The 12,809-nt window shown below is 45.2% G+C and overlaps 1 protein-coding gene across 1 annotated transcript in view; it reads right to left on the bottom strand.

Annotated features, from left to right (window-relative positions):
- The window catches only part of LOC144116766 (uncharacterized), a 121,609-nt gene that overhangs the window by 34,926 nt on the left and 73,874 nt on the right, over positions 1-12,809 (bottom strand). Inside the window, exon 22 of the mRNA XM_077651218.1 lies at positions 114-185. Within this exon, the coding sequence (XP_077507344.1) occupies positions 114-185 (72 nt within the window). The remainder of the gene's footprint in view (positions 1-113; positions 186-12,809) is intronic.

The raw sequence follows: 12,809 nt of genomic DNA, 5'->3' as shown, positions 1-12,809 counted from the left end.
CAAGCAAAGCCCGTGGGCTGTGCATTTTTGACAGAGGCTATACGCTCGCGTGGACGGAGCGTCGCAGAGGACATTCCGCACGTTGCATTGACAGTTCCGAGGCCTGTGCTTACCGGCTCGCCCTTCTGGCCGTCGATTCCCTTGTCGCCCTTGATGCCTGGAGGTCCTGGGAATCCTGGCGTTCCCTACGCAGCCAATGCCCACAAGGAACGTACTTCAGCAAGGGTGTCATGGGTGTACAAATGTCCTTAACGCCAACGAGCATAAAGAAAATAAACTCAGGAGGGAGCGTCCGGGCGACAGCCTTGAAGCCAAGTCTTAAAAAGCAAAAAGGAGAGAGGCGGTCCTCCCGTGATCACGCCACGTGATACGGGCGCGTGGATACCTATCCCCGCTGCCCACGCATGCGCTGACCAGCGCGGAGAACTGACCGTAGATCAACCTCCTTGTTGTAGACGGCGCCATGGGCCGCGCAGACGCGTGCACTAAAACATACCAGCACCTAAACATTAGGGACTGACACAGAGTGAAAAACGGGGGAAGGAGCAGCTTCGCGAGCACTTGGCTAACAAAGTCTGGCCGCTTGGCGTCGCGCTCTCTCCTGAGTTTTTTTTTCTGTTCTTCCATGCTAACAACTGCGCAAAGCCGTCGCAGTGGCTCAGCGGTTATGTTGCTCGGCTGCCGACCCGAAAGACGCGGGTTCAATATCGTCCGCGGCGGTCGCATTTCGATGGAGGCGAAATGCTAGAGGCCTGTATGCTGTACGATGTCAGTGCACGTTAAAGAGGCCCAAGTGGCCGAAATTTTCCGGAGCCCTCGTCCACTACGGCGTCCCTCATAGCCTGAGTCGCTTGGGGAAGTTAAACCCCATAAACTGAACTAAATTGAAACTGCGCAAGCGTTAGGAAGGTGTTCAAAGCGAGCGAGTGGACGAGTGAATTAGTGCATTCGAAATTCGTTTTGCTGGACCTGATGCTGAGATGTCTCAGCACAGCGGCACCGCTCCATATATCCTGTTATCGTTCCTAACCCCTGGGGGAGTCGCGTGCATTGAATGCGCAGTTAATGTGCCGGTTGTTTCTATATAACAGTGTGCCTCGTGTGAGAGGTGCGCTTATGCACTGTGTGATAATTTTGTCTTTTGTGTTGTATTTTACCACGCCAACTTTGTTCAGGCGCTTAGTTCTAGCAGCACCGTAAAGAAACATTCAGGTCTCGTGTTAATTGTGTGATGAACCAACGTTTTCACCGCAATCATACTGTTGCGACTTTGAAGTACAGCTGGGAGCAAAGTTGGTGCAACCACGCGAGCTCCGCCTGCACAAGATTGCACCGCCATGTTTCGGGTAAAAGCGGTTCCCTTTTCGGCTGTCTGGACACGAGGCGCCCCGTGACGTAGAGGTTCGATGCAGTTGAAACTCGCGTAGAACGCGACACTTTTGCTTCCAACAATCCGTTAATAAAGAAAGTCTGGAGATGATGTGCCTCACGTTATTCTAGGCCAGAAACGGGATTTATGTTGCCATTAGTGTAGTTCTTTCTTTTTTAACTACAGCTGTAAGCATTCAACGTATTGTTTTATCGCACTCTGCCTTTATTCCAGTTATGCATGCGGATTTCTGCTGCGCTACCTGGCGGGCATTGTAGTTCGAAATTCCACGCAGTTTTTCCAGGTAGGACTTAGTGTTCTGTTTTCTTTTCTTGGTGTGACAAACAAATGTGCGTGAATGTAAACATAGGTGTATATCACAACACCACCGAAACTAGTCTACATTACCAACATACGTGTAAAGCGATCGGCGGTACCAAGCGGCTCCGCGAATTGCGTCACGCGCATACCCCCAAGTCCTGCTGATACTCATTTCCCTGCGCCTACATTCTGTCTCACAACTTGCTGGCAATAAGTGAAACCGCTCTTAAGAGCGATTACACATGGACCTTTTTGTGAACGTATGGTCATATCTAGAAGCTCAGCTGCGAGTTGTGTTGATCTTTATGGCACCTAAGCAACTAAAGCTATCATACGCCAAAATCAAGGTTCAATTAATTAATTTTATTTCTTCATACACTACTACTAGCCTCCAGATGAGGTTGTAAGCTGGAGTGAAGGATATCAAAAACCGAACTATTACGTGTAAAAAAAAAAAAAGACGCAACAAGCGTGCTTTCACAAGCCGACACGAACAACTGACGAAATGCACTCACGGGTAACAAAACACCTGCTACAAGGTTCTGTGCGAAAACAAATGAAGCATACGTTGCAGCGCTTCAATCGTCCACGATTACGACTGATTATAACAAATGTTACAGCAGAAGAGCTTTTGCAAATGTATCAGTAGCTGGGCGTTCTGCAATGCTGGCTGGTAGCCCGCTCCATTCGCGAATTGTCTTCGTTCGGAATGGAGGAGTTCGTGAATGTTTCAGTATGGCTGAAATGTTCCTTTAATTTTGTACCATGATGCGATCGGGTAGTTCGCCTAGACGCTGGCTCTATGCATGAGTGTTTGTGTGTATGAAGTTTACCGTGGAACAGCAAGTGCATATAATTTAATCGGTCGCGTTGTCGCCGCTTCCGTAAATAACGTAAACCTGCCTTTTACACTAAAGCACTCCCGTAAGTACGTCAAATATATAAATGGTATGCAAACCTAACCGCTTTATTTTGGACGGATTCTAGCTTGATTCTTATGTTGTTTGACTCTTATGTTGGATTCTTATGTTGTCTTGAGTGTATGGGCACGTCACGCCAGAAAAAATGAGCCTTTTTTGTGGATATGAATTAAAAGGTGTTTAAAATATTACATCTTGTTGGCACGTCTCGGAATGTGTAAGATTAGCTGTTGGCTAGGTGCATCGAATTAGCTGCTATTCTGTTGATTATAGTGGTTAGCCAGTGCCATGGTAATCACGACATCTATCGTGATTAGTAGCCGTATTTGTCATCTCGCGGCCCATAGTGAGCGGCCAGCGCGGGGCTGCCGATCAGTCGCGAATCAGACTCGCGCTCGAAGATGCTCCAAGTCGGGGAAACTGGGGAGAGGCTAAACAAAGTTATGCCACGCAAGCACGCTTGGCGATTGACGGGCGCGGTTTTAACGTGCCATCGTGAGTTGGCTGTAGTCTCGCTGCCTACGATTTCCTGCTGGGCAACATTATCTTTCTTTCTTTTTTTCTCTGCCAACACTAATATATGTCTCCCATTACCTGGTAAGCAGCACTCATACGCCAGCCAGTAACTGGCTTCTATCATGCAGGTGAAGTCTTGTGAGCGTGACCACAGGCGCTGTGTTTTGTAGCGATTTTTTTCGCGACCTGTTTTCTTGCGTCATGGCCATTAGCCATCCCGGCCTTCGATACCGCAGCCGGCCTATGATAGCTATCGCCCCCAATGTCGCCGCAGGCGTTAGCAACCATGTCCTAAAGAAGCGAAATAATGAAACAACAAAAGAATCGTTAGACAAGAATAAATACGGCCCCAAAATATGCTGAATCGCGCTCTCTACCTTGAAATAGCGTAAATCTAGGGTGCTGCTGAGTTGTATACAGCCTTGTCACACACGGACACGCACACGGCTCTAACTTCCCAGCCGAGGATATATATATATATATATATATATATATATATATATATATATATATATATATATATATATATATATATATATATATATATATATATATATATATATATATATATATATATATATATATATATATATATATATATATGAAGGGGGCCAACAGTCACCGAAACCAAGGTGCATAGGGGAACGTTAATTTTTTTTTTTTAATGTGTTATGCTTATGAGTGGGATATTAATACTTCGAATTATAAATTGCTTAAAGAAAATTACTTATAAAGCAGCAGAAAAAACAACCATGCCGCCGGTGGGATCCGAACCGACGACCTCCGAATATCGCGTCCGGTGCTCTTACCAACTGAGCTACGGCGACGGCTGTCCAATCTGCTGCTCTCGTGGGTATTTATGTTTACTAGGTGTAAGCGAGCCTTGAGAGTGTTCACCAGCGCCACCCTCGACCATAGCGGCTCACCGAAACCAAGGTGCATAGGGGAACGTTAATTTTTTTTTTTAAATGTGTTATGCTTATGAGTGGGATAATAATACTTAGAATTATAAATTGCTTAAAGAAAATTACTTATAAAGCAGCAGAAAAAACAACCATGCCGCCGGTGGGATCCGAACCCACGACCTCCGAATATCGCGTCCGGTGCTCTTACCAACTGAGCTACGGCGACGGCTGTCCAATCTGCTGCTCTCGTGGGTATTTATGTTTACTAGGTGTAAGCGAGCCTTGAGAGTGTTCACCAGCGCCACCCTCGACCATAGCGGTCGAGGGTGGCAGCTGATTTCTGGCAGCTGATTTCTGGCAGATTTCTGGCAGCTGATTTGGTCAATATAATATAAAATCACCAAAAATTGAAGAAACAACAGGATTTAATTCGCGACGTTTCCGCTGGAGGACCAGCCTTTTTCGAGTGTAGTACAGCGTTTGAAACACGCAGTTTTTATAGAGTGCGCGAGGTACAAAGTTTACAAGTTTACAGCAAAGCACGAGTTCAAAACACTAGGGGGGGGGGGGGGGGGGGGGGAAGAGACCAGGAAGAACATTTTTTTTCTTTTTTTTTTAACAAAGGAAGAGAGAGAATCGGTGACATTCTAAGAAGGCGTCTTCTAACCTGGATGCAGGTGTTCCCAAGGGGCCGAACATTTTTTTTTAATAACAAAAGATAATAAGATTAAGATAATAAAAATATAAAATATACTTTGTACCTCGCGCACTCTATAAAAACTGCGTGTTTCAAACGCTGTACTACACTCGAAAAAGGCTGGTCCTCCAGCCGAAACGTCGTGAATTAAATCCAGTTATTTTTCTTCAATTTTTGGTGATTTTATATATATATATATATATATATATATATATATATATATATATATATATATATATATATATATATATATATATATATATATATATATATATATATATATATATATATATATATATATATATATATATATATATATATATATATATATATATATATATATATATATAGAGAGAGAGAGAGAGAGAGAGAGAGAGAGACATGGCGTTGGTCATTCTACCTAGCGAGCCGGAGTCTGGTTGGTACGAGTAAGAGATGCGCAGTTTTTTTTAACAAATTCGACGAGGCGCTGTTTCCTTGAATGAACCCCTATTCTGATTTCTAGCAGCTTCTAAGCCACCGCTTCACTCATTTCACTACGCTATTCCTGTGCCAGTCAAATTTATATTTCGCCCTTTGTCAATAAATTGACCGCAGCCAAGATCTTGTCGCCCGAACTGGCCATCCGGATCAGAGGATGATATGAAAAGAACAGAATCGAATGAAATGAATCGTTGTAAAATGGTGGCACGGACACTGCGCCATTTAGTACGGTAAAAGCACGCCGCTTACAGTACCTCCGTGCTGCTATCACCTAACTGCTCTTCCCACCTTTAGACCGGCGTGGCTTGTGGAAGTAAATAGACAGATATATATGAACGACCTCCGCTGAAATCTTCCGCGCATTTTATTCTCTGCACGGCACGCACCCTGGAGGCCAAAAGGAAAAGAAAGCGAGAAGTCCTGACAAGAGAAAAATCGGCGTTATCTCATTTGTCGTGCTCTCTCTTATTTCGTTTTAGTGGAGGCCAAACCACCTCGCAATTAAACTCCGGTTCGGTGAACGGTAATCTCGAATGAAGGATGTTCAGTGTCGGCGAAGCTGATTCCCCTCCATTTGCAGGCTTTCTTTTTCTACGCAAGAATTCCTGGACACTCGGCTACTTATCTTGTTCTTCCCGCGGTTTTTTGTTCGTTTAATCAGCGCCAAATGAAAGATAAAGCGAAATTGCCTTAGCGCGAGCTCCCCTGTGCATCTGCTAAGGAAAAAAAAAGAGAAGGGGTAGATTGAAAGCTGCTCATTATTTAGACGAAGTTTGGTCATCACTTAGTGAATTACGCGAATCTGGTACGTCTTTTTACGTTTAGAGGGCAATGCCTGCCTCAAGTACAACGTGATGCTCGCAGTTCCTTCTACAAATTAAAAAAAAAACTATGAAAAGAAGTTGTCCGGCATTATTTACGGCATTTGGATGCCTTCGCTGCACCGCCATGAAAGGCGGCGGCGAGGCGTTGCTTCTGATTTTCGGCGCAAATACCGGGGAAGAACAGATTTTGACAACTCCGCGACATGTTCGTCGGCTCCGCTGTGAGGCCGCACGTCGCGGACCTTTTACTCGCCGTTTCTCCAGCGCGAGCCCCCCCCCCCCCCCCCTTTTTTTTTTTTTTGATCAGGAGCAATGTCTGTCATCATCAGTGCGTGGGAGGCGTGGAAGGCGCTCTTCGGGGCAACCGTGCTTGTTGGCAGGTGCCGAAGCGCTAAGAAACAGCAACAAACAATTCCTGAATAAAAACCACAGGCCGTCGCAGTGGACTGAGAGTCTCACGAAAAGCGCGCTTAAACTGCTCAAGTGCCACGGAAAGTGCTCTTCTTACCCCCCCCCCCCCCCCCCCCCCTCTGTCTCTCAGCCTCGTTGCAAAGCCCGTTGTGCGATAGGCGACGCGAGCAGGGCACTATTTTTCTTATTTATTTTATAGCCCGCCTTTAATGAACGTCTGGCTGCAACGTCCCGTCTTCTGAGCTGATTACGTCTCCTATATCGAGCGGAAAAGAAATGAAAACGGAAGTTTGAGGAAAAGGTAAAGTGGCCCCGGAACGCGTCAGCGCGTCGCATTGTTCTTGTGGAGAAACAGCAGGCCTGCTTGGTTTCATGCGCCAACAGGGCCTCTCGGGAACCACTTAGTGCGTTTCTTCTGAGCCTATCACAAGTCGGTTGCTCTGAGTGCAGGTCTTCGAACTGTTTTCGTAGCTGACAGCGATTGTGCTGGCGGAAAAAGGAAACGGAAGATGGATGCAATGTGCCTGCTCCCGCGGTGCGGCGGGTAGAGTGTTGTCTTCACAAGCAAAAACCATACGTTTTGTTCTTGTCTATATCTTGAGAGCATATGCTTCAACGGTGCTAAACAAAATGACGTACAGCCTTTGCAAAAAAATAAAGGGACACTCAAGCTCCGCCTTAGGAATATGACGCGACAGCGTTAATGGTTATTTGCTACTTTTTCTTAATTAGTACCTCTTTCTGATTACACACACCCATTAGCATACATCGGTAGGCATGCTAGCCCACGTGTTACATCACAAACCACAGAAGATCTCCCTTTAACCAAGTCGAACGAACGTGTACCAATGGCTTAAATAATAAAGAAAAAAAAGCTTGAGTGGCTTAAGGGTAGTGTGTCTGACTCGCAACCCAAGAGTAATGGGTTTGATTCCAAACTAATTACCCCATTTGCTTGGGGTAATTAGTAACGCTGATTGGGTAACGCATGGGGTAACGCTGTCTCGTTGAAATGTACAACCCAAGGGGTTTGCTTCCAAGCCGTGTAACGGGGTTGTTCTAATAGCATGTTTGGCAGTCCTAAGCTTGAGAGGTTTGAGGACGCGAGTTCCTACCGCCTGCGAGTGGCTATAGTAGGATACAACTAAAACAAATAAACAACAGTTTGTAACATTGGCCAAGATCCGCGGCATGGTATTATTCCGCTCACCAATTACAACGGTGCACAAAATCAGCTCTTCAATGGCTGACTGTACCATACAAGCCAGATGCATCAAAATTCTTGAGGTTATAATTTCGTCTTGTGATTACCTCCTTGTTTGGGTAAGAAGAAAAACTAACAACTGTATATTTTTTGTCATGGTGGTGTCCTGTTCGGCGCCGCTGCCGACTTTTGGGGGTGCAAAGCGAGCCATGCTGCTGGACTCGGAAGTAAACTACTTGGCCTATATATTTTTGACCAAGGCCGCACGTATCTGAACTGTAGGTGAAGTAAAGCACGCCTCGTACACTGGAATCGAAATCGAGACACTGCAACATGCGTAGCGATGGGGCGGTGTGCGCTGTCACGCAATCTCAGAGGCATGAACAGCAGTCTTTCTCTCTCGCTGTAGGGTACTACGTATTTTAAAGCAATTTTTGATTGAAATAAATTCCCCACACGTTTGCCCCTGACGTAATGCGATTTTGAGCGCAGCTCTTCGATTGCCGCATTTAGCAGCGCGTTTAGCAGAGCGTTTAGCAGCGCCTTCAGCAGCTGCATTTGCCTCGCGGTAGGAGAACTGGCCGGATGTATATTGTGCCGCGTTTTTTCGTCGCGTTTATATAGGCGTCACCCTCCAGCCACCCTCACCTACGGGGACCACCCTCCTGTCGCAACGTCGCTCCGAAGCTGCCGCAAAAGCCTGCGACGACCCCTAAGAGTTACACTCTAAAACGCATTTCCCGATGCGCTCAGTTATAAGCAATAAACTCCATCTAGTTTTCGACAAAGACGCCTACGTATAGGAAAGCTTACACCGGTTGCGCCAGGCTACCTGCACGCTTCTTTCGTTTTTCTTAGTTTTTTTAACATAAGCAGAAGGGATATTTGCAGACATCCTTCGTTGCCGACGACTTGTAGGTGTACCAGGGGTCGCTCGAACACGCGTTCACTTTAGCCCCGTGAATTCTGACGGACGGAATTCAAGGGAACTCTCCAACTCTTTGTAACGTGGACCAATAACGCCCTACATAAATTATCTTTAGCATACACATAGGAATGCAGAAAAAAAAATATGGAAAAAGCCCAGGCAAGTTTAACTAAAACGGCAAACAATTATCATCATGGAAAAGAAACGAAAAAGAAAGCGTCGCTCAAAGTTAGTATTTCAAAGGGCTTCACTACCCCGTTTCGTTCACCCACTAACATCGCCGTGCGGCTCTCTGATCAGGACGCTGTGAACTGACCGCACAGCTGAAGTGAGAAACGCATGGCGGGCTGCCGCCTTGTTCGTTCTTCTTGATCGGGAGACAAGGCCGTTTCCCGATTGAGGAGCGCGATCACAATAAGCGCGATCAAGTCTGGTTTGTATAATTCTGACATCCGATTTCATTAGGAAGCTATACGCTTGCAAATGCATTGTCGAAAAAAAAAACTACATTGCGCTAACAGACCCGGAGAACAAGAAGAGGGAAGTGGACTGGACGCGCGCAGCTATGCCAATATAACAATTTGAAGTCGTATGTTTGTGATATTTGGCAAGTCTTTTTATCAAACACTCAGAACCTCAACCAAACTTCACCCACCTTCAAACCCACAAACTTCACCTCAACAAAGCCTCCAACAATCGCAGTGTTTTAACGTGTTCTTTTTTTTAAGTGCAGAAAGTTTCTTGCAAACCGGTTGAACGGCTGCCGATCAAAACGATTTTTCCCTTCCCATGTTTACAAACATTGGTGGTATATATATATATATATATATATATATATATATATATATATATATATATATATATATATATATATATATATATATATATATATATATATATATATATATATATATATATATATATATATATATATATATATATATCACCAATGTTTGTAAACATGGGAAGGGAAAAATCGTTTTGATCGGCAGCCGTTCAACCGGTTTGCAAGAAACTTTCTGCACTTAAAAAAAGAACACGTTAAAACACTGCGATTGTTGGAGGCTTTGTTGAGGTGAAGTTTGTGGGTTTGAAGGTGGGTGAAGTTTGGTTGAGGTTCTGAGTGTTTGATAAAAAGACTTGCCAAATATATATATATATATATATATATATATATATATATATATATATATATATATATATATATATATATATATATATATATATATATATATATATATATATATATATATATATATATAGCGCACGAGGCAGCGCGTCACACTACACGAGAAGCGTATGGAATTTGAACAACCGCCCAGCTGACCGAGCGTCTATACTGTCTATACGTTGCGGGATCATGTCCGGCATCGCAGTGTACAGTTTTCGCGAGGCTTTAAAAATATATCAGTTTCAAAATGACGTTGCATACTGTTTTTAAAAGTACTCGCGAGTGGTTTACAAACGGTCGCCTTAAGGTGCATTGCGAAATGAGAAAATAAGTTTGGAAAGTTTAGTTTACATCGGCTTATACGGGCCGCGCTCCTGCCCGGGGTTACTCCGGCACGCACATATTGTGGTAGTTTAAAATTACATCGGCTTTGAAATGACGTTCCAAACTTGCACATTCTGTTCCGGGATATGCTCGCCTATTGTTCACAAAGAGGCAACCTCATAGGTGCCCTGTGAAAAAAAAGAAAAACTACTTCAAAAACTTTTGTTTACATGTGTTTATACGGGCCCCGATCCAAGCCAGTACCGCCAAAGATGACAGCAGCGCCACCGCATTTTGCCTACGTCACAGTTCGGCGTTCATCTATAGATGAAGCCCTGCTTCTTGCTTGAAGATACAGTTTCCTATTGAGAAATCGACTAATCAAGAGAGTCTCCACGTCGCTGTCTATTCCTATTATCAGACGCTTCGTGCACGAGTTCTCTTCTCGTCGATGAGAAATCAGAAATTTGGTTCAGAGAAGAGCGAACTTTTTCTGTCTTGGCACAGCTACCACGCACAGGTAAAATGAGCACGCGCTGAAAGCACGGGACCAAGACTTGTTTGACATTTGTACTCGGTCAATCAGTGTCGACAAGACACAAATCAGTACTAACCCAGCTCTTTTGTTTGATATGCGGGAGGGGCAAAAACAGCCTCCTAACCTGCACTGGGGCCATTCATCGCCAGATACTGCCCTGCCAGAAGGCAGTGAGAAGGGCGGTTATTCTGAGCGAGTGAAATGTCTGGATTCGCAGTGACAACAGCAGGAGGTCGAGTGCTGATCTCGGTGCGGCTTTCTGGTCGCACCCAAAGTGGCCCGAGTACTTCTGAACAGCGCTGAACGCACTGGGTACTGACTTATGGTTTTTTAAAGTGCTTGTTTCGAGCTTTAGCGCGCACAATTAAGGCGACTATGAGTTTGCGTCCGCGGAAACGCACAGGTGATAATTTGTTTAAAACTTTACAAATATGCTCCATGTTTTGCTGCTACTGGGAAACGGGCTGAAACCCCGTAGTCAGCATTTGTTTCCTGGGCGTCGGCATGCCAAGTAGTGAAACGGAATTCGCGGCAGCTAGCGCGGCGTTTCCAATCTCTGCATCGCCGGTGAACCGTGCCTACCTTAATCGATGTCACGAAGTTGCCGGCTCTTGTATTATAGATTATGTCTTCCGAAATTAATGGCAACAAACTACAGAAAACGAATCGCCGTTTTAGTCTCGCGATGAAAGCTGTTTTCGGGCGGCATACAAATTCTCGCCGGGAGAAAAATGGTAGAAAGAAAAAGAAACAAGGTGCATGCGAGAAAAAAAAAACTGGGTTGCGCCCGAGTAAATGAGATATGGCTTAGACTGATGGTAGAGGTAATGAACGTCCACGACGTTAACAATTCTCTTCCTTCCACCCTTAAACCCCCCTCCCCCCCTTTTTTTTCGATAAGCTCCGCAACGTCGATTTCCAATGAAAACAAACGCGCATTGTGTTTGATAAATGGTCGCTCGCGTGTTTTGAAGCCCCGCGATCAGGGCTCGCTTCCCTTCGCCATCTCGGCCGCCTTCAATTTGGTTGAAAAAAAAAACGAAACAAAAACGATCAGTCGATTCGCACGCGGCTTGGCACTGCATATATTTCTTTTCGTGCGCAATTCTGCCTCGTCCCCTCGTTGTCGGACGAGCATCGAATGTATCGTAATTCTTGCTTGTCAGGGTTGAGAGAGAGAGAAAAACACAGTGCGTTCACTGAGCTTGCGAGTGTCTACATTATTTAGATACTCAGAATTGAATAATGGTCACAAAGCAAAGCTTCATATCTACTCGTGCTGTCCGCGCCGTATTTTCTTGGTGCTGAGCAAAGAAGGGCTACGTTTCACTTTAACTGGCTGTTAAAAAAAAAAAAAACGTCGACAGTTCTCATAAGCGAAGCGCCGGCGATAAGCGTGCTCGTGCTGGCGTTCGTGGCTAATTTCGATAGTATATTGAAACGCCTCGTCTTCGTCAGTAATCCAGACATTCGGCGCACCGCTACGAGCTGGATTCATTCAGTAAATGTGTAGTTTCACAACTGCCTCCTTTTATGCTCCGTGGCACTGAGCGAATGCTGAATTAGTCCAGGTCTTCGTACCTTGCTCAGGAGCTCCGTATCAAATGGAATAGTTTGCGAGGCAGAGAAATATAATCGTGCTCCACGCCGTGCGCGGCGAATTAATAAAAGCATGTTCTGTTGTACAGTGTGGGCCTAACCTAACGTGGTTCAACCGCGGTTCGAGCAAGTAACGAAAAAAAAAAGAAAAAGGTTTGGCTTGGTTCATGTGGGTTTAACGTCCCAAAGCGAATCAGACTATGAGGGACGCCGTAGTGAAAGGCTCCGGAAATTTCGACCACCTGGGGTTGATTAACGTGCAACTGACATCACACAGTACACGGGCCTTTAGAATTTCGCCTCCATCGAAATTCGACCACCGCGGCCGGGATCGAACCCGTGTCTTTCGGGCCAGCAGCCGAGCGCCATAATCACTCAGCCACCGCGGCGGCTAAAAAAAAGAAAAAAAAAGAAAAGATAGCAAAAGTTTCCCTGTGCATGTCCCGAGGCAACCATTATTTAGCGGTCTTATCTGCATGCACATGTATTTTCGTGGCTGTATTCCTTCGCCTGTGACTGTGTATGGGACCGTTCGCCGTGTGCCGAACACTTTGTTTTGGTCTAGGAAAGGAAGAACAGGACAAGAAGAAACAACAACA

Source organism: Amblyomma americanum, chromosome 1 (genome assembly GCF_052857255.1).
Source record: "Amblyomma americanum isolate KBUSLIRL-KWMA chromosome 1, ASM5285725v1, whole genome shotgun sequence".
NCBI lineage: Eukaryota > Metazoa > Arthropoda > Arachnida > Ixodida > Ixodidae > Amblyomma > Amblyomma americanum.
This window is presented reverse-complemented; position numbering and strand designations above follow the sequence as displayed.